The sequence below is a fragment of the Balaenoptera physalus genome (assembly GCF_965194825.1).
Source record: "Balaenoptera physalus genome assembly, chromosome: 11".
In the NCBI taxonomy this organism is placed as follows: domain Eukaryota; kingdom Metazoa; phylum Chordata; class Mammalia; order Artiodactyla; family Balaenopteridae; genus Balaenoptera; species Balaenoptera physalus.
In genome coordinates this window covers 61398604-61421902 of record NC_138896.1, presented here as the reverse complement: position 1 = coordinate 61421902, position 23299 = coordinate 61398604, and the positions used below count along the sequence as shown (strand labels likewise).

At 42.2% G+C, this 23299-nt stretch overlaps 1 protein-coding gene across 4 annotated transcripts in view; it reads right to left on the bottom strand.

Annotated features, from left to right (window-relative positions):
- Positions 1-17748, bottom strand: part of STAC (SH3 and cysteine rich domain) — a 100557-nt gene extending 82809 nt beyond the window's left edge. The window contains exon 1 of one of the 4 annotated variants that reach the window (XM_082412947.1): positions 17381-17748. In XM_082412947.1, coding sequence (XP_082269073.1) covers positions 17381-17491 — 111 coding nt within the window. In that variant the 5' untranslated portion in view covers positions 17492-17748. The remainder of the gene's footprint in view (positions 1-17380) is intronic. The other 3 variants (XM_082412946.1, XM_082412948.1, XM_082412945.1) reach the window with 3 other exon arrangements.
- Positions 17749-23299: the final 5551 nt, after the last annotated feature.

Below are 23299 nucleotides of genomic sequence, written 5' to 3'. Positions count from 1 at the left end.
CTTTGCTTGCTGTGACACAATGCACGGAAGAATCTGTATTTCTGTCTTCCCAGTAGACAGGGAAGAAGCAGATTCCCAGATGCCTGAAGGCAGCAGCTACGGAATCTTATGGCCAGCTGTCTGTGGCTTCAGCTCTCCCAGTGTCATTTCTATCCAAGTTCCCAAAGCAGCTGGCACAGGGTTCCTTGGGTTTCCTGCAGCACTTGTAACTATAGCTCTGATTTGACACACTATTTTCTATCCAGGTCTTTAAGGTAGTTCTCTGCAAGGTTTTGGAAGTGAAGAAACTTCCTGCCTTTCTGTTAATGACTTCTAAAGGAATGAGCATGTTTGGAGGATAATAAAACTTCTAGGAATAGGCTGGAAAAGGCAGGCTCATGCTGTGCACGGACTAGAGTATGTCCTCGAACGTGAAACCCCTGCCAAGGAGATGCACAGCTGGGAGGTGTCCCTGCCTCCTTCCTGAACCTTCGGTTGGCCATCTGTTCCTTTATTTCCAGAGGGGACAGAGACTGCTTTTCACAAGCCAACATGACTTCCAAATGGAGGGACAGCAACCTTTGTAGAGGTTTGATTTCCCGGTTGTTTCAAAATGAACCCCAAAAGTTGTTTGTAGGTTTGAGCAAAGTTAATCTCAACCATATGAAGACCTCCTTTGCCTTCTTTACCCAAGTCCACAGCTGGGGAAGGAGGCAGGGGCTGTGGGAGGGGGAGAGAGGCTGGGCCAACCCAGCGTGGTCCTGGCACTTCCCTCCTCGCCAGCTGAGTTCACTCTGGCCATTTGTGGGGTGATAGAGGCTATGGCCTGAGCCCTTACATACACGCAGACCGTCTTGAGTCAAGAGAACATCTGTATGTAATTACAGCCACAGCAATAAATTAAGAGGATGGGTTCCACAAGGATGAAGGTACCTCAGTGGCAGTACTCAAAGTGTGGTCTCTGTACCAAGCGTCAACATCACCTGAACCTTCCAGCACCAAGAGTCTGCAACAACCAAGCACACCCCCCTTGTCTCTCGATTTACTGGCCTGTCATGGGGTGAGTGGCAGGAGCTTAGACTGGGTACCAGCCGTGCCCACCACCTCTCCCCCCAGACCCCTCGTTCACCCTCCTTCTGCCATATGACGCAGGTATGATGCAGTGGCGCGTTAGGGGGTAAGCAGCCAGTTCCCATGGCCTACAGCTCTTAACATGCTTTCATACGGTGGGTGTCTATCAAACATTTTTCAAATGTAGCGCTCTTTTTTTGACTAACAAATTAGCAAAATTCCTAACTGTAGGGCATGCAAGAGGGGAATGACTGCTCTGGCTGAAGCAGCGCAGGGAGAACCCCGAGGTAGTGGGTGCTGTTGGTGTCCTGCCCAGATCCTCTCTACTGGGGCCCTTGCACCCACCTCCCAGATGCCTAGGTTTGCAGATCATTCTTTCTTCCCAGAATTGCCCTCAGCTAATGGAAACTGTCTCCCCTGGGAGAATGTGCAATGTCTCCCCTCCCCTCCGCCGACCCCTGGGGTCAAAGACTGATCGATACAGAGTAAAGCAGTCCTGCCCGATTGCTTTAAGGCCGACACAACCCTGTGGGGCTGTCTGTGCCCCAGAGCCCCGCTGTGGATCGGGCCAAGACCGCCTGAGACTACATTCTTGATCAGCTCCATCTCCTGTCCTTTCCTGCTTTCCTTCCTCCTTGTAGGTTTCTCCTGCGAGTACACCCTCCATAAATTACATGCTTCTGAACCTCATGCTTTTCTTTTAGAGATCTCAACTTAAGGTGAAGGAGAAGGGAAAAAAAAAATAAACTCAGTAACTTCTGCAGCTACAGCAACTTTACATGTTGGAAATAGGCTTCCTGAAAGTTGGACCTATATGATTTGATGATTCTGACCACTGAGAATGAGGTCAAAGCTGTTGCTCTCCCCATGGGCCTCTGTCTACCCCACAGCTGCTGTCCAGAGCCTGGGAACCAAGGGCATGGGCTCTAAGAATGAGATTCAGGCTCTCTGTGCAGCTGTCCAACCAGGTCGTGGACAAACTTACAAGGGAAGGTCCAATTAAGAACCAGAAAGGGTCCTGCCATGAAGCTAGATGGCTTGGGATATTGCTCTTGGCTCCTGATATACAAGCTTAAAATATCTCCCATCTTCAACCCCATGATTTATTACAAATTAGAGTATCAGGTTTTTTACTTCCTGTTGTCTGCCAAAGTCACCCTATAGGCAGTCTATAAATGGAACTTTGCCAAAATAATTCTAACCACAAGGACTAACAAACAAATCACCTATAAAACCACTGCTTTCTCAGACAAGTTCATAAAATTCATGAAATTCTAGAGCCCTTGGGTTATCAGAACCAGACTGAAGTTACTCCTTCTGGAAAAGAGACCATTCAGTGATTAAGAATCTGCACATTTGAGACGCTTCAGTGGGTTGAGTTGTGGTCTGACATGAAACCTCCTGATCGTACATCGTGTTCTCTCTTTTATTCATCTGAAGAACCATAAACCACATGCTCTAATTTTGTAAGTTGGATTTTGTTCCTTTTGCTCTTTTTTTTTCTCTCACGCAACATATTCATGGAACATTTATTTTGGTAATGTTACTGTACTTCCAGGCTATATACCTGAGGAGAAGAGATAGAGTCCAGTATAGCAATTAGAAAAAAAATCACTCCATAGAAATTGACAATAATGAAACCTTCTATTTTCGACTTTATCTTTTCAAATGTTAACTGGAAGGTCAGATCCATTGGGGATGATCACCAGCAAACTAATCAACACATGAAGGATCCAGTACAAATGGATTAATGAAAAAAATGGATACCAGAAACTTGAGCTTAATCAATTTGTCCTTTAAACAAGAATTAAGAAATATCAAACCTATCAGGAACTCAGCAACTGATTATGGAAAATGCAGCTAAGAACCAGAAAATGTAAGCAAAAAGTCTGATGAACCAATCACTAGGTACAGTCACTAAGTAAAATCAAAACACTGAAAACCAAAAATCCTCTGTTTACTTCCCTGATAGCCCATTGAGTTCAGTTTCTGTTTCCTCTTAAGGAACATGAAATTCCAACTAGTGTGATGATTTATTTTCCAATACAAAAGCAAACGAAAAGAAGCATGTTAGAAGACTCAAAGTAGCCTGCAGAGAGAGGATGGTCTTTGTGTAGGAAGAGTATGAAAAATGTTAGAGTCAGACACAAGAAGCAGGAAGGCACAGCAGTATGGAGACAGTAGTGCAAGAGGAAAACTCTCCTGCACGCGAAAAGTTCAATAACTAGTGTTTAAAATGGTGATCCTGAATAATTAGGAAAAGGAAATTACAAAAGCAATATAATTGCTTTGAAATTTACAAAGCATTTGCAGCTCTATTATACGTGAATGAAATTCCATGTGGCATATTTTGCTTTTGAAAGCATGGAGATGTGAACCTTGCAGCAAAATTCTCAATAGGGAAATGCCTGGAACATAAAAGGACATGTTCTCTTTTATCTGGAAGGGTTGACCCTCCAGAATGACTCCTTTCCTGAGCATCCTTGCCTGAAAAGTTTTCTCTGTACTTTTTTACAATTGGAAAGATGGTGCAATCATTGTGCAAAGTCTTGGGAATGGTCACAGAAGTGGGTGGCAACATGGGACAGAGTGGAGACAAGATCTTAGGAAGAGGAAAGTTTAAGGACTTATGAAGTCAGGATATTTGGAAGAGTCATCTGCAGTATATGAAAATCACCGATGTTTATAACAGGGGTAGGGTTGGAATGAGTGAGAGTGAGCCTGGAGAACGGAGAGACCTACTCGGGTTGGTAGGGGACTGCTGATTTTAGCAGTGGGTAGAAGAGACTGAGTGTGTGGATTTTAAAGCTATATGTTTTAGAGGAGGAGAGATCAGAGTCTGGAAGCAGTAGTGAGGCAGCCTCCTCAACTACCGAGCCTGATGAGGGAGAAAAGAGCCACCATTTGAGAGGCTACAGGGGAATGGCTGGGAATCAGAGTCAGAAGTGAAGGACACATCAGAGACGTTGAGGAGAGAGAGGATTTACTGAAGAGTAAATTCCAGAGGGTAGAGTAGAGAGTACCGACCGCTGGGGACGGTGGCAGACAGAGTTGACGAGTAGATATGCAGACCTGTATGGAGATTAAACTGTGAGAAAGGAAGGGGGCTCTGCAGCCTTGCGCTCTTCTGGTGACTGACGTGCCAGGGAAAGGGGTGTCATGGGAATCTTTTCCAAGGTTTCCAAGTTACCTTGTTCTGATAAAACTGAGAGTGTTGGAGATGAAGGGAGGGAATGTGGGGGTCTTACCAGGGCACATAGTACTCTAGGACCTCTTTTCACTGCTGTCTCTCTCATGTCAGTTTGGAGGGCAAGGTAGCAGTGGCATTCCTGGGAGCCCAGGGTGTTCTGGATCCCTCCTCTTTATTCTTTCTCTTGTGCCTGACCTCAGTCCTTCATGCTGTGGTCACACTTGCTCCCAGACCTGAGGAAAACATGCTGACTGACACTTCAGCTATGGGGGCCATTAGGAACAGACAACAGGTGCAAGTTTCATTTTCAGATAAATGAAGCACCCTCTGAGGGCTGACAGACATCTTGTCTCCTGTCCACCTGCTTCCAAAAACCTCTCTATTCAGGCCCCCTGGGGGTCACTGAGGATGAGTTCTGGTTTTCTGGCTTGGCTGACTCCATGGATGATGCTCATCTCTGGATGAGAACACAAGAAGAACAACACACAAGAATTGAGCTGGCATCTGAGTTGAGAATGATGAGTTTAGCTGAGGGTAGGTTGAATTTAAAATATATGGAGGGCATCAAGACAGGTTGCCCTAAAGGCAGTGGGATATATTGGTCTGGAGCTCAGAAGAGTGATGTCTGTGTTGGCTTCAGATTTGGGAGTTATCAGCTGGTGGATGACATTAAAAGAATAGGTAAGATGTCCCAGAAAGACCCAGAGAGATTATGAAGAGTGAGAAGGGCTGAGGGCTGAGAATAGAATGCTGGGGAAGACCAACCCTTGAATGATGGGTGGAGGAGAATGTGATAGCCAATAGGACTAGAGAGGAACTGTTACGGCAGTAGAAAGGGAATCAAAGGAGAAAATGAGATTTAAGGAGAGAGCAAAGAGGGAGCACCTCTCTAGATAAGGTGGAAACGTAAGCACTGGTATTTAACTTTCCTGATTCCAAATCCAGATCTAAGGGACCACTGGTATATAAACACAGAGAACTACAAAAAAAGGGATTTCACAAGATAAGAACACATAGGAAGCCTGCTAGAAAGAGTGAGGATGAGATAAGATTGAAGGAAGGTCCCAGGGCTGTCCTATAATAACTCATCCAGAGATATTATGAAGATTTAAATGAAAGTAATAATTTTCAGGCAAAATACAAGTTAACAAACCTGATTCATGTCAGTTTAGGAAAAGAGAATAGAATGAAAAATACAAAAATGTTTTCAAATTTTATTTTAAAATAGGTGCCAGTTTTAGATATTGTCCCATTTTTTTCAAACATTCAAAGTGGAGATCTGGGTTCTACAAACTGTTCACAGAACAAAAACCAAAAAGAAACAAACAAAAACATCCATGTATGTCTTCCCAAATAATTTTTTTAAACTTGACATATCCTTAAAAATAATATCTGACCAAGGACACAAAATGACAGAGAACAATCTTGCTTATGTATATAGATGTAAAAATAATAAAGTACTGGCAATGAAAACCTAGCAGTTTATTAAAAGAAAATCCCCATGGTCAAGTGGGACCTTTTCCAGGAATGTAAGAAGAGTTTAATTTAGGCTATCTATTAATATAATCCATCACATAAAGAGGCCAAAGGACAAAAAAAAAAAAAAAAAAAATCACATGATTACTTTGATACTTGCCAAAAAGTCATTTGAAACAATTCCACATCCATTCCTGGTGGAAATTCTTAGTAAGCTAAGAACATTACCCAAATTTACATAAGAAACACTGTCTCAGTGTAATTGCAAACAGAGTGGGAAGTCTGGAATTTGTGTAGAAGGAGGACTTAAGAAATGATTTAGTTGGAAATGGATTTGTCTTAAAGTTAAATTTGCAAACTACCACCTGATGTTTCTCAGGCTGAATGTGTAAATTTTAAGTGGCTTGCAGAGTAACTTGAGATACAAGAGATCTAAGAGTACCCCTTAGTACCAACACTGTACAATATACACCTATACGCAATGTACACTTACAGCAAAACTTAGGTAGCACTTAAAGTTAGGTACTAGCCCAATACCTCCCCTGATACTTACTGTATTTTGGGATATCTACTGCAATAATATTCAGTCTCTACCTACCCCACTCCCCTAATCCCCAAAAGAGATAATTATAGTTAGAGAGGCAAAATTATTTTTGTAGATACTATGATAATCTAATAATAACAGCTAACATTGACTCACTATGTGCCATGCACTGTGTTAGGCACTCAGGATACACTCATTAACCTAACCCTAATGACAGTGCTGCAAAAGACCATTAGTATGCTCATTTTACAGAAAGAACAGTGAGGCTCAGAAAAGTAAAGGACAGAGAAGCTCATGAAGTGGCATCCCAAAGCCGTACATTGGGATTTGAACACAGCTGCTTCTGACTCCAGAGCCCACAATGAATCAGTAAGCAACCCTGTACTTCTTTATTAATGAATAAGAAATGGAATCTAAAAGACCTTAGATTACAAAATTAATATAAAACTAGTATAAAATATCCAGGAAATAGCTAACAGAGGATTGGGCAAAAGTATTTGAAGAAAATTACTAAGCGTTTATGAGTGGCATAAAAGACATTTCAATAACTAAAGATATATACTATGTTCCTGGATGAGAAATCCCACTATATGTAAAGATTTTGCTGAAACAATCTTAAAAGTTTCATGCAATTCTTCTCAAAATATTACAACTTGATGGAAAATCAAAATGGTGAGTGCAGTTAAATAAATAAATTCCCAGGAAGGTACCTGTATTATCAATTATCAGTCTATTATAAAGCTACAGTAATTCAAACATTATAATTGTAATGCCAAAGTAGAGTGTAGTAATAAATACAAAATCATTAGAATATAACAGATGACTGTAAAAGACAACCTAGTACATATTACCATTTATTACATAATAGATCCAACATTTCAAATCAGTGTAAAAATGAATTGTTCAACACGTAGTTTTTTCATTCAGAAAAAATTAAAGTTCTTCCTTACCACATAACAACATAAATTCTGGATGGATTAAAGTGATAAAAGTAAAAAGTATATAATAAGGAGCTAGAGAAACACACAGATTAATATTTATTTGCTCCCAGGGTGGGGAAGACCTTTCTAAATATAAATGGGAAAAAGAAGCCATAGCTAAATAAATTTGAGATATTTAACAACATAAAAAAATAATATTCCATGTTGAAAATGTAATAAAATTGAAAAATTTCAATCTGGGAAAACGTTAGCAACATATATGAAAGATTGTGGTTTTAATATTTATAAAGTATGTTTAAAAAATCAATAGGAAATAAATGCTCTATTAAAATAGATGAATATATAATTCACAAAAGAAAAAAAATTTTAATATAAAAATAACACTTTCTAGTGAATAAATGTAACTAAAACAATAAAAAATTTCAATACATCTTTGCCCTTCAAATTTGCTGATAAAAGGCTATAAATCTAAAAATAACAAAAATAACTAACAAAAAAGAAAACAACTCAAAAAACAGGCAAAGGCTTTGAATGGACATTTCTCCAAAAAAGATATACAAATGACCAATAAGCACATGAAATGATGCTCAACAACACTAATCAGTAGGGAAGTGCAAGCAAAAGCCACAATGAGATAGCATCTCACACCCACTAGGATTAAAAAAACCCCAGAAAATGACTAGTGTTGGTGAGGATGTAGAGAAATTGGAATCCTGTTCATTCCTGGTAGGAATCTAAAATGGTACAGCCATTGTGAAAAACAGTATGGTGAATCCTCAAAAAATTAAAGATAGAATTACCATATAATCCAGCAACCTCACTTCTGGCTATATACCTAAAGGAAATGAAAGCAGGGACTTGAACAGATATTTGTACATCCAAGTTCATAGCAGCATTATTCACAACAGTCCATTGATGGATGAATCGATAAAGAAATGTCGTATATACATAAAATGGAATATTATTCAGCCTTAAAAAAAGAAGGAAATTCTGACTTATACCACAACATGGATGGACCTGGAAGATTTATGTTATGTGAGATAAGCTACTTACAAAGGGACAAACATTAAATGATTCATCATATATGAGGTACCTAGAGTTAGTCAAATTCATAGAATCAGAAAGTAGAATAGTAGTGGTTGCCAGGAGCTGGAAAAAGTAGGAGATGGGGAATAACTGTTTAATGGGTACAGAACTTCAGTTTGGGAAGATGAAAAAGTTCTAAAGATGGTGACGGTTATACAACAATATGAATGTATTTAATGCCACAGAAAACTACATTTAAAATGTAACCATTTAAAAATTAGTAAGAAGGTAAATTTTATGTTATGTGTATTTTAACTCAAAAAAAATCCTAGGGAGATTGAATTTTACTGCCTACATATAGTGGAGATCTGAAAAGAAAGAATGAACACGAAACAAATTTCTCACCAATTCAGTTGATGAGAAAGAAAATCTTAATATAGACATAAGGTGGACAATAAACAAACAAATATCTCCTTGGGAATTCATAATCACAGATCTGCCTTCACATAGATTTGGGGCTTAAATTTATACAACTTGGTCTGAGAATCCCCAAACTGAAAAAAAGTAACAAAGAATTAGGTTCTCAGGTAATGATACCTTGGGGCACTTGGTGGAAGCAATCTCTGTACAGTGGACTCTATTACTGGAAGAACTAATAGTATGAGGATGTCCATTCTCTCCAAATGGATCTGTAGATTTAATGCAACCCCAGTCAAATTCCTAGCAGGTGTTTTTGTGGAAACTGATTAGCTGATTCTAAAATGCATAATGGAAATGTCAAGGGCCCAAAATAACCAAAACAGTTTTGAAAAAGCAAGGCAAAGCCAGAAGTCTTACTCTGCCAGATATCAAAACTTTTTAATAAAGCCATTATATTTAAGACAGTGCTGTGCTGGTACAAGGACAGACAAATAGACCAATGGGGCAGAGCAGCAACCTCCACATAAATCAAAAATATAGCCATCCAATTTATGGCAAAGGTGGCAGTGCAGTGCCATAATGAATCTTGACCCCTACCTCACACCCACAGCAATTTCAAATGGATTATAGACTTATGTGTGAAAGGCTAAGCAATAGCATTTCTAAGAAATACTAGGAGATATTCTAGGAGAATACTTTCATGCCTTTGGGGCAGGCAAAGATTTCATAAGGAGAACACAAAAAGCACTAACAACCATAAGTGAGAAAATTAATAATTTGACTACATTCAATAAGAATTTCTGTTAAGAAAAGAATAGCCACAGGATAGAAGAAGATATCTGCAACACATTTATCTTTAAAAGTACTTGGATCTAGAATATGTAAAGAATTCATATAAATTTTTAAAAATGACATATAAGCTAATAGGAAAATAGACAAAAGATTTGAATAACTACTTCACAAGAAGACATTCAAATGCCCCAAAGCATAAAAATTGCTTAATTCGGGACTTCCCTGGCAGTCCAGTGGTTAAGACTCTGCCCTCCCAATGCAGTGAGAAGGGTTTGATTCCTGGTCAGGGAACTAAGATCCCGCATGAGGCGTGGCCAAAAACAAAACAAAACAAAACAAAAAAACTGCTTAATTCATTAGTCACTGGGGACATACAAGTTAAAACCACGGCACAATACCACTAATCACCTATGAGAATGGCTGAACTGAGAAATATAGACAATACCAAATGTTGGTGGGATGAGGATCAGATGGAACTCTTATACATTGTTGGTGGGATTACGAATTGGTACAGATGCTTTGGAAAGTTGACAATATCTACTAACACTGAACTTATGTATACCCTACAGCCCAGCAATGTTGCTCCTAGGTATACACCCAACAGAGGTGCCACAAGGAACATGTATAAGGATGGTCAAAGTGGTATAACTTCTAGCAGCCAAAACCAAGAAACAATCCAAATGTCCACCATCAATAGAGTGGTTAGATAGTGGTCTATTCACACAGTGGAATTCTATATAGCAATGAAAACGAAAACTATTGCTACATGCAATGATATTAAATGAATCTCACAACATAATGCTAAGTGAAAGAAGCCAAGCATAAAACAGTACACACTGTATGATTCCATTTATATAAAGGAAGGTTAATTTATGTTGTTAGAAGTCAAAATACTATTTACCTTTGGGAAGGCAGTGACAGAAAAGGGTATGAGGGAGATTCTGGGGTGCTGATAACATTCTATTTCTTGATTTTTGTTTTGGTTACATACTGATCAATAACTTATTTTTTGAAAATTCATTGATCTGTAATCTTGTGTGCACTTTTTGGTATGATGTTATACTTCAAAGTTTACAAGAAAAAAAGCTATGATAGGGCTTCCCTGGTGGCGCAGTGGTTAAGAATCTGCCTGCCAATGCAGGGGACATGGGTTCAAGCCCTGGTCCGGGAAGATCCCGCATGCCGCGGAGCAACTAAGCCCGTGCGCCACAACTACTGAGCCTGCGCTCTAGAGCCCGCGAACCACAACTACTGAAGCCCGCGTGCCTAGAGCCCATGCTCCGCAATAAGAGAAGCCACCACAATGAGAAGTCCGTGCGCTGCAATGAAGAGTAGCCCCCTACTCGCCACAACTAGAGAAAGCCCGCGTGCAGCAACCAAGACCCAACACAGCCAATAAATAAAATAAAATTAATAATAAAAATAAAAATTCTAAAAAAAAAAGCTATGATAGATCTTTCTAGAGAGCGCTGTGTCAGTGAGAATAAAAGACCTTCAAAGTGTTTATATCCAGATCTAGCAATTTTACTTCCCATGAAACGAATCAGAAAAATATTCAAATGTTGATGTATCAGGAAGCCCGTTTAAATATTGATATTTTTTTAAAGCTTGAAAGCTGAGAAAGAATCTAAATGTACCATCAGAAGAGACTGACTAAATAGATATGGTACAACAATGACATATACCATCTTTAATACTTATCTAAGAATACAAGAAAACTGTTTATGTACAACATTAGGTAGAAGAAAAAACACAATGTGCATTTATGTATACATTATTTCAATTTTGTTTCAAGCGTGTGTGTGTGTGTGTGTGTGTGTGTGTGTGTGTGTGTGTGTGTAAAAGGAAACCTGAAAGAAATACAGCAAAAAAACCTAACAAGGGCTTCCCTGGTGGCGCAGTGGTTGAGAATCTGCCTGCCAATGCAGGGGACACGGGTTCGCGCCCTGGTCTGGGAGGATCCCACATGCCGCGGAGCAACTAGGCCCGTGAGCCACAACTACTGAGCCTGCGCGTCTGGAGCCTGTGCTCCACAACAAGAGAGGCCACGATAGTGAGAGGCCTGCGCACCACGATGAAGAGTGGTCCCCGCTTGCCACAACTATAGAAAGCCCTAGCACAGAAACGAAGACCCAACATAGCAATCAATCAATCAATCAATCAATCAATCAATAAATCTTTAAAAAAAAAAAAGATCTATGGTAATTATCATTACACCACTTACTTATAGAAAGAAGAAAGACAACAATAACCTGATTTAATCTAACCAAGGCAAAAGCAGGATGTATATAAAGCAAGGGAAAGAGAGAGGAGAAGGAAAAAAAAAAACCTAACAATACTTATGTCTAGGTCATTTTGTGATAAATGAATTTTTATATATTCTGTGCTTTCCAGTTTTCTACATTTAGTGCTTATTACTTTTATAATCATGAAAATAACTTAATAAGGACATAGTCAACCTTATAAATCCAGCTGTATCTGAGCAACGCTTAGATTCTTTGGCAATGTGGAGGAAACAGCAGGTTACTTTTGCCAGAACCATTTCTTTGGATTGAAGTATAAATGGGAAGTGAAGAAGAAGAGAAAGTAAATACAAATGATTCCAAGTATCTTGGCTGGAAGGGAAAATATCTTGCTTTCTTTGACATTCTGTAATTCTTTTAGTCTAGACCAGTGTTTCTCAAACTTGGCTGTACAATGAAATCACTAAGGAAGCTTTATAAAAATGCTGATTGCTAGGACCTTCACTCACAGATTTCAATTTAATAGGTCTAGTCTATGGTCTGGACCCGCCAGGGGATTTGAATGCAAGGCCAAGGTTCCATTTCCTTTCTTCTCCCCTGAGTAGAAGTTAAATTCCTTATCAATAATAGCTTCATATATATGTAATGGGTGAGCTGGCCACAAAGTAGGCAGTCAATAAATAGTTGCTGATTGATGGACACAGAAACCTTTCCGGGAGATGCAGGGCACATCTTCATGGTTAGGAATTGCTTCTCGATAGCTCAGAAGGTGGTCCAGATTCAGAGAGAACCATCCACGAATGAGGGGACACCTTGGTCCATGGCTCCATTGGTGCCCTAGGTGGCTTATATCAACCTTTCAAAATCAAAGTCACATGCTGGTGAGTCTATGGCTAATCTTCTTGGGGATGCAACATAGCTAAGATGAAATCTCACTGCAGTCAACAGTATAACTGAAAGTGCAAAGGGAGGAAAACTCAGTTATACTATTGGAACGTCATATTTGATTATTGAAATCCTTCCAGTGATGACATTTGTGATTGGTCAGTGACGGAATCATCTAATTTGAAGCAGGAAGGGAAAGTAAACAACGCTTTATGCTTACAACATATGCTTTCAACATATTGGGTGTTTCACCTATTCTCAGGCTTTACAAAAAGCCACGCCACCTGGGGATTAGCATCCCCATTCTAGATTTTAGGAAGCCGAGGCTCAGAGAGGTTAGGCAGCTTGCCCATGGACACAAAGATGGCAACTGATAAGAAGAGATTTGACCTCTTGTTTATTTGACCTCAAAACCTATAATCCCTTCATATCATCAAAATGTGACTTTGTGTCATATAAGTGATGGCAAAGGGCATCCATACAAAACTTCATGTGACACCTTAGTAAGATTTCTATGTTGTCAATAAGTTAGTAGGAGAAAAGACATTCATTGCAATAAGGGATGCTGAAACATGAAATTTTTCTTAGTATTCAATGGTCTCTGTCAAGCACTTAGAAAATAAATTAGATTGTGGTCTTTCTGGGATAGTTAGTGGAAAGATACAGGGGTGAGGTTCATTAGTGGCTTTCAAACTCTTTCAACGTGACTAATTTTATGAAAAACAAAACTACATAAACTAGATTATGACTTGTGCTTACCGGAATTTACTCTGAGGAAATTGTGCTGGGGTATCCAAGGTCCAAGACGGGGTTCTTAGACTATTGGCAGTAACTACCTGTGTGATCTTAGGCAAGTCACTACCTCTCTCTGGGCCTCGATTTACTCGACAGAGAAAAAAAAAAGGGAGGGGATATTTAAATAACCTTTGAAGGCTATAAACACTGCATTGAGCTGGTATAAACTATGGATCCTTTCCCCAGACAATGCACATATACATGTACACCAGCAATTTTGAAAGTTCTGGTTGTTCACAGATATTCCAAAGACAATTTGTGGACCTCCAAAGAATATACTGACCCTTGATTTAAAACACCTGGAGTATGTGAAAATGGGATTGTAGTCATGTTTACAAAAAGAGCCCTTATTCTTTAGAGATGCATCTGGAAATATTTACGAATGAAATGCTTTGATGTCTGGAACTTGCTTTAAAACGATCCAGTGTGCATGGGGAGGGGTGGGGGTAGTGCTGGGGGTAACAGATGAAACAAGGTCGTCCATGAATTGATAATTGGTGAAGCCAGGTGATTAGGTACATGATGGTTCTTTATAGTATTTTCTCTACTTTTGTGTGTTGAAATATTCCATAATAAAATAAATTTACACAATAAAAATTATCCATAATTTTACAAATACCCAGAATAGATCATTTCCAGTGTTTCCAATTCTAATATTCCATGATTTAGCATTCCAAAGAATCTGCAGAAATGGACTTCCGGAAACATTTTACATGCTCAGGGCATTGAATCATTATCATTCTTCTCTAATGGACCCTCTAGACCAAAGGGTTTGCTGTGGCCCGGTTTTCCAGATGGTTCTGTGATATTCCATTTAATCACTTCCGTAAATATACTTTTAGGGAAAGAGTAGCAAAATCAAATGCAAAGAAGCTGTATAAGAACTGGGCTTTAATCATTTCACATGATAATGCGGCTCAATTTATTTTCAAAGACTTCTTAAGATGAGAAGACCAAAATACAGTTGCAAATGGCTTTTAGTGGCATATAAAATACTTGGTTAGGATGTTAGGTGAAACAGTACAGGATGTAGAACAGTACACAGGCACGAGAGACGGCTGCAGGTGGTTGACAACTTGTCCTCCAGAGCCATGCTGTCTGGGTCCCTGTCCTTGCTGTGTCACTCAACTAACTATACAATCGTGGGGAAGTCACCTAACCTTTCTGAGTTTCCACTTCCCTATCCATAAAACAGAAATAATAGCACAATCTCCCTCACAGGGTTATCATGAAGGGTCAAGTTGTGCCTGACAGACCAAGCACTCAGTAGATGCTCACTATTGTTCTCTCAACTGTGTAAATATAAAAATCAATGAAAAGAGGCAAATATACAATCAAGATATCAGTAGTTGTCTCTGGACTGTGACCAGTGGGGAATTTTAAAAATATTTTTTCAGGACTTTTCAAATTTCCACAGAGTATTTGTTACTCTTATCATGAGAGAAAAAAGTTATTTTAAAAATGTGCAGTGAAACCTAATAATCAAAACAAATGAACATATATAACCAAACAGAAACGGACTCACAGATACAGAGAATAAAGTAGTGATTGCCAGAGGGGAGGGAGGTGGGGGGAATGAGTGAATGAGGTGAAGGGGATTAAGAGGTACAAACTACTAGGTATAAAATAAGCAAGTCACAGGGATGCAATGTACAGCACAAGGAATGTAGTTAATAATATTATAATAACTTTGCATGATGACTGATCTATACAGACATTGAATCGCTAGGTTGTACACCTGAAACTAATACAATACTGTAGGTCAACTAGGCTTTAATAAAATAAAAGAAAAAACTAATTTTAAAAGTCTTTCTTGAGTAAGTTTACTGTCCAGAGGGGCTGGACCATTCTGTCCCACACGGTATTTTGACAAACAAACCACTTCAGAGGAGAGGAAGATGGGATGACTACGTGTCCACATTCTCCTACCAGATGCTCATCCTCAGGGTGGAGGATCCTTGTTAACGCCAATAAGCTTTCAAATGTGGCACTGCCGGTGCAGAATAAATAGAGCCTGCCTCTACTCCTGTTTCATGCCATCCTCATGTTCCCTTACCATACCCCCTCCACATCAGCAGTTTAGTCTTTTTGAGAAGCATGGGCCTCTCAGAGAGTATCAAAAACACTATGTCCCCCCAAAATTTCACCTTCAGGCACACCATTTTGCATTCAATTTCTTGGGGTTCATGGGCCCCCCACAGTCCATCTCCACTGATTAAGAACACCTAAGCCATGACAGCAAATTTAGGAATGTATAAATACACTTTGAGAAAAACTGACGTGTGCAGATCCGAAACCATAAACCAGATAAGTTGGTGGATGATGATGGGTATTACATACGTAGGTTTTGCTTTGCCAAAGAATTTACATTAGGATATCTATAAATAGCAAGCCCATACAGTGTGTTTGAACTGTGCTGCTGTATAAGCAAATCCTAAGCGCTTTCCAGAACATACCTACTGCAGAGCAACAGGCCCAATTCAAAAAGTTGAATACTAGTTTCACTCTCGAGTTTAGCTGCGTTCATTTACAGTATTCTAGATCACCTTTGAAGTGGCCACTACCCCATATCACTTAGGTGAATGAAGGTCAATGATGGACAATGATGAGACAGCCAGAAACTTCTGGTCGGAGGGGTAACGGTCCATGTGTATAGGTTGTGAGACGGATTTGGAGTGAATCATCTATGGTGAGATGGATCCCATCTCCTTACCTCAGGAAGGAAAAGAGTAAACATGGATCGAGTCCTTACACTGTACTGGGATGTATAGTCCTTACACTGTACTTACTATGCCTCACAATGATTCTGGAAGGTGGGGTTTTGCTCCCATTTCCAACTGCGTTTTAGAAAAGTTGACACACATATTTCAGGTCAGAAATTTATCAAAAAAATAAAATAAAGATAATGCAAAGCTCTCCGCCTCGGATCAGCATCTCTGATGGTTAACTTTTGAAGGCTGGGGTACACACGGTGGGCAGCATCACTTAAACTGAGAGCCACTCAGCTGTGCTTTTGATCCTGCTGATTTGTCAATGGCTTCCAGGGATGTGTGTGAAGGGAGATAAGGATGGGACTCTTCTTTGCCCCATCTGACCTGCCCTCCAGACTGGCATCCTCCTTTCCTTCATTCCTACACAGGAACCGCCCCACATTCCAAAGACATCCAGGGAACGCAAAAGGAGATCTGGATAAAGAGCCAGGAGCCCTGCCCTTAAAAAATCCATATGACTACAAACTCCATCTTATGGTTTTCACTCCCGGCTGAGATGCCATTTGGCATCGCACAGCTAGCAGCTGCATTTTACTTTATCCTCTTCCAAGATTTCCAAACATGTGCCTGGCACCCACGAGAGTTTCAGAGGAAGTGTACCAGTGACAGAAGTGCTGCGGGGTTGGTTTTGTGTATGTCAGTGTAACTCTCATGAAAGCAAGTGTAAGTCCAAGGATTAACTTCCACAAGAGGAACATCAACTTTCCCGAGAACGCGTCATTTCCCTAGTTTTTCTGAAATGAGCTGTATCTGAGGTTAGGGATGAGCCCTGTTAAGCAAAGGGTCTCAGACCTTTGGGATACAGGCAAACCTCTGCTGCTCCGCAAGTGCCCCAGCTTTTCTGGAGGAGTATCCCTGGGCTGTTTGTCCCTCAGCCTTCAGAAGCCACCTAATACCTACACGCGCTTTGGGTACATGCAGGTTCAAAGCACAGAACCACGCCACCACCACCCAAGAAAGCTATCTGAACCCGGAGTCAACTGAATTGCGGGTGCTCGCAGGGTGGAAGCCCTGCGCGAAGCCCCCGGGCTGCGTGGGCAAAAAAGCTGGGTCTCCAGGGATGTGGTCCAGCATCGCTATCAGCGAGTCCTGCCGTACATTCAAGTCTCAAGGGAGGTACAGTCCTTGAGAAGCACTGGGGACGCGTCTCAGACTCTGGCGCCAGCGCCAGTAGGGAGGAAACAAAGGTGGACAGAGGAGAGAAGGAGAGTGAGTTTGTATCCTCTTGGGGCAAGCGTGCGCGGTACCTTGGATTCCTGGCTGCCGGTGGATGCAGGAGAGGGCGGTTGTTCGGCGTTCGTCGTCTCCTTGGGTAGCCCGTCCACGCCGTCCTCGCGGGCGCCGCTCGGGGGGATCATCTTGGCGGCGCGGGAAAGGTGTTGGGCTCCCGGAGGAAGAGCGAGGCTAGCCTCCCTGCGGCGCACCTTCCCCGCCGCGGGCCGGCTTGCTCAGCTCCGGAGGCCGGGGACTCCCATCCTCGCCGAGGTGCCGACGCGTCCTCCTCCGGCCTCGCCCCCGCCCCGGCCCTGCCCACCTCCCCGGCACCCCCGCGGGCAGGGGGAAAGCGCGCCGCCCCACCGCGCCCGCGGCCACCTCGCGGGGGACCGCACAGTCGTGACTGGGCTCGGGCTGGCCCGCCCCCCGGAGAAGAGGGGCGGGAGGTGGCTCCGGGGCGGGGCTGCGCGGGCCCCCGCGGGGAGCAGCGGGGCAGAAGTGGGCAGCGCCCTCGGGAGGCCCTCCGGGGAGGCTGGGCGCGCACAGCACGGTCGGGGAGATGCTTTAGGAAGTAGACGGAAAATTCAGACCAAACGCCCGAATGAATGATCCAGCCGGAGACCACCTGCAGCAACTCCCTCCTGCACCCTGAGAAACATCGACTCTCAGAGAGCCGGTGGCTTAGCCAAGTTATTTATAGGGTTCAGTGACGGAGGAAGCAGAGCTGGAGTTCCCTGGCCTGAGGGCGCTCCTCTTTCCTCGGTTCAGTTTTGGACTAAAGCAGGGGGATACTGCAAAATGTGGATGTGTCCTAGTTTTGTTGTGCATTTATGTGCTAAGCCGTCACACTTTTTACCGTATTTAATACTCAGAGCCTTATTAGGCTAAGTATTATCAGTCGCATTTATAGATGAGAAAACTGGGAGGCTCAGTAATTTGCTCCAAGTCGCTAAACTGTCAATGGTGGAGCTGGGATCTGAACCCATTTTGGCGTCAAAATCCATGCTTTTTGGACTGTGGAGCCTTAAATCTAGGCCAAATCTTCATAGCTGAGGAGCAAATGGGTGTTGCAGTATAGCAAGGATGTCAGGGCTGTTTACAGAGGGGCAAACCAGTACCTACGCCTTAGTAGATCTTTCGGAAACAGAGAGATGGCCCCATGGGATAAAGGGGCAGAAGAATCCAGTATCTTTTGAAGGAAACCTTCAGTGTGCAGGGAAAGGAAATACATCTGGATTTTTTAAAAATAAATTTATTTTATTTATTTATTTTTGGTTGCATTGGGTCTTCGTTGCTGTGCATGGGCTTTCTCTAGTTGTGGCGAGAGGGGGCTTCTCTTGCTGCAAAGCACGGGCTCTAGGCGCACAGGCTTCCGTAGTTGTGGCACGCGGGCTCAGCTGTTGTGGCTTGCAGGCTCTAGAGCGCAGGCTCAGTAGTTGTGGCGCACAGGCTTAGTTGCTTCGTGGCATGTGGGATCTTCCCGGACCAGGGATCGAACCCATGTCCCCTGCACTGGCAGGCGGATTCTTAACCACCGGGCCACCAGGGAAGTCCTACATCTGGATATTTAAAAGGCTTCCCCCCACCAAATACAAAACTCCTTAATTTTCCAACAGGAAACTACAAACTTATGTTCAGATTTTATTTAATAGCTATAAATGTTTGCAAGGCCAGCTTCACGGTGTTAGCAAATGCAAGTGCTTGTGCCCAATGCACAGTAAAGCCAAACAAACTGAAAAATCGGAGTTTGGAGCAGAGGAAGGTTTATTGAAGGGCCATGCAAGGAAACAGGTGGTTTGTGCCCCCAAACCCCCAAACTCCTCGAAGGGTTTCAGCAAAGCACTTTTAAAGGCAAGATGAAGGAAGGACGTGGTTAGTTGTTGCGAACTTCTTGGCGTAAGAATTCTTTGTTCTTCCAGTTATCCACATAGGTCAGGATGTTCCTGTAAACCTCTAACAAGGCAACTGTTATTCTCTGTTTTGCAACTTTTTATCGCTATATGGAAGGACTCTTAAAGGTCAGAGAATAGGCTATGCTGTATATTTCAGGCTATAGACAACATTCTTTTACAAAAGGTGCAGAGCCAGCATGACTAAGTGCAGACAACAGAACACAAAGGTTGAAGTGAAAAGGAACAGATGTAATATGGAATCAGATTTTCCTTCCCTATTACAATGGGTATGCAGCCTGTGCAGTCACACAGGGCCCTGCACTTGGGTTAATGCTCTTCTGTCACTGTCTTGAAATTCTTGATACTTTTTGAGCAAGAGGCTCTGCATTTTCATTTTGCACTGTACCCTGTGAATTATGTATTTGGTCCTGCATGTTTGCCCTAGCTCACGTCCTTTGGAAAAAACAAACCTATTACTCTTTCCATCCTGGACATCAGTTGAAAGCTTCTGTTCTAAGTGACAGCCTCTTACTTGGCCCTTGGCCCTGAGTGCTCTAAATACCCCCGTGACCCTTAGCCTCTCAAATGACCAGGCCATACTGGCTAACCTGATGACTACAGCTTTCTCCTCCTCAAAACACAATTCTTGTTTGCTCAGTCGAGATGAAATTGTAACAGCCAAAGTCACAGCAGTAACAGCACACAATGGCAGGAGCAGCAGAATCAACACATTTTTTTTTTTTAATAAATTTTATTTTATTTATTTATTTTTATTTTTCGGCTGCATTGGGTCTTCGTTGCTGCGCGTGGGCTTTCTCTAGTTGCGGCGAGCGGGGGCTACTCTTCGTTGCGGTGCACAGCTTCTCACTGAGGTGGCTTCTCTTTGTTGTGCAGCACGGGTTCTAGGCACGTGGGCTTCAGTAGTTGTGGCACTCGGGCTCCGCAGTTGTGGCTTGAGGGCTCTAGAGCGCAGGCTCAGTAGTTGTGGCACTCAGGCTTAGTTGCTCCACGGCATGTGGGATCTTCCCAGAGCAGGGCTCGAACCCGTGTCCCCTGCATTGACAGGTGGATTCTTAACTACGGCACCATCAGCTAAGTCCCAGAATCAACACATCTTTATCAAGCATGTATTTTGTACCAGACATTGTGCTAGAAACTAATGATACTGCAAAGAGAAAACAGAGATTTAAGACTGTTCTCCTGGAGTTATGTGGCAGCCTGGATCGGAGGGGAGTCTGGGGGAGGATGGATACATGTATATGTACAGCTGAGGTGCTTTGCTGTGCACCTGAAACTATAACATTGTTCATCGGCTATACTCCAATATAAAATAAAAAGTTAAAAAAAGAAAAAGACTGTTCTCCTGGAACTTTGAAACTGGTGAAAGATACAGATTAATTAAATCACACACACATTCACACACACGTGCACACACACACACACACACACATTTTTCATGAACTGTGAGAAGGAACAGTACAGGACTCTAATGAGTGTGTACAGATGCAGGGTCTGAACTAGTGTGGGACCAGAGAGGGGTTTCCTGAGAAAGTAAAGCGCCCAGGGTCCATGAAAAATTACAATCTTGGTGGGCAAGCACATTGTGGCTTATAAAAAGACATATTTCATCTTTGGTTTTTTTACGAATTGAAGAGCAGCTGTAAGATGTCATCTTTCATTTTAGTAAATGCTTAGCTTTGATTAACGCTAGTCATTCTCCAATAACGTAAGTTTAAACATGGTGCCCTTGAGGGAAATGTTAAAGGAGCTAGTACATCCTTCCTCCTCACTGCACCCCCATCCTAGTAACAGAAATCCTTGGTCTGATAAATAATAGCTACCTTTCCTAGGAAATTGTGGAATTACCTGTAGCTGCCAAAACTAATCAAGCCTTTCCTCGTATGTTGCTTTCACATAAATCCCTTTCCATCGCATGTTTTGTTATTTCGCTAACTTCTTTTGTTCTTCAAAACACATCTCCAAACATTTAGTACTCTTGAAGTCTCCTTCCTTGACTCCTTTAGTCTGATTTAGGTTTCCAAACCAATGCCGTGTTCTCATGCCATCCTTCCCTGAGTAATAAATGACAAAATGGCCTGTCCTCCTATGGGCTCTGAGCTCCACTAGGGCAGGACCATGCCATGCTCATCTCGTTTCCTCTGCCTCTAGCTGATGATGAAAGGAGACTGCTTTTGTAGCCTCCGAGTTCTGACATGCCCTAGGCATTAGTTACTCCATGTGCCCTGCATACTGTGAATGGAGAAAGACCCTGGATGCTTCTAGAAAACAGTATGATTTAAAATCAAACAAACTCCTAGATATTGAGGATTTTGTCTTTATTGGCTTAAGAGAGGACCTTAAACTGAGAGTCACGCTGTCTGTGAACGGGGAGTTCACTGGTTTGGGGAGGTAAGGGGTCTGCACAAAGGATGTTAGGTCCACAGCTTGTCTCTGGGAATGGGAGTGCAGGTGGACAGAACACTGCTTTGTCTCAGTCTGTGGGGAGAGGGCTGCTGGCAGAAGGGGATGGCACTATATTTGTGTAGGATGCCTTCAGGCTTGGGTCACAGGCATTGCCACCTTGGGCCCTAGGCGACCTTGCCTGATTCCAAGTCCTGGAGTGATGAGAGTCCTCCCACATTGTCATGAAAGCCGGCCCTGACCTGGTATTAAGGGGACACTGATATATTGGCAGTGATGCCCAGAGGACAGTGGAGAGGCCTGATGGTCTCCATGTACTGGAGTTAGTGGATGGTGATTCCCAGAGGTCACCTGATAAAGCGCTGACATCCCTGAGCAGAAGTGCACTTTTTCATGGCTCTGTGTGAGAAGTCCCTTCAGGACTCCCAGTGATGCTGGGGTGAGACCTCACAGAAGACTGGAGGCCCTGCATTAGAAGCTGTGGTGACATTTCAGCCATGGGTGTCAAGATGACCTCATTTCTATCGGAGGCTGGGAAATTCAAGTTGCAAATAATTATCCTAAGTCTCGGGACTGCGGCAGGACCCTGTGATTTTTGTAGCTTCCCTTCATGGTCCATTTCACTCTGGTTACTGGTTAAATATCAAGCCAGCAGAAGTGTGAGGTGTGCAGAAATGTATCTTCACAAACTTGAACTTGATGCTCCCTCTCCTGGTTTATTTACTCATTCATTCATTTGTAAAGAGACCAAAGCCCTCCTCCTGACTACATGCAACTGCCTTTTGCAGTAACACTGGTGAGCAGAAGAGTATATGATGCTTTCAGCCTTCTCCCATTGCTTTGCTCCAAGTTTGGATAAAAAGACTGGACTTTCATTCTATGGACTTTGGCTTCTTCTAGAGCCATTTAATAAAAACATACTATCAAGACTACTTAACTAAAACAGCCATAACTATGAAGGGTACAAAAAAGGACAACAAGGAAAAGGGAAAAGGGAGGATCATTAGAATGTCCAGGGGGTGGAGAACTGACAAGGGTAAAGGAGAGAGGGTCTCAATAAAGGAATGGTTCTCCATGTCTGATGCATCCGAGTCATCATGGGTAATGAGACATATGAAAAGGGCATAGGGTTTGGCAATTAGATTGTTGATAATAACAATGGCTAACATATATTGGGCTTCTACTACGTTATAGACATTTTCTATGTTATTTCATTTAATCCCTACAAAACCTTAGCAAGATAAAGATAATTATCCTAGGTTCCACAGTGAGCATGAGATTTGAACTTAGATCTATCCTGCTTCTAGGCCAAGTTTTGGCTCTGCTCTGCTAAACCTCAAACATTGGCAGAACCCAGATCTGGTGAAGAGGCCACAGGCCTTAAAGGGAAGGAATGATGCAATTTGAGAGCCAGAGGCATAATGAAAGGCACGGGGAGAGTCCTCAAAGAATGAAGCATTGCCCACTCCATTCTTTTATCTTAAGAGTAAATAATAACCACATCTACACTTTGAAAGGAATAGCCAAGAAGTCAAGACAAACTAGACATTCAACCTGTAAAGGAGGGCCAGGAATCCCAGCATTAATCCTCACCCTCTGGCTACCTTGTTTGATGCACCTGCCTTCAAGCCCAGAGAA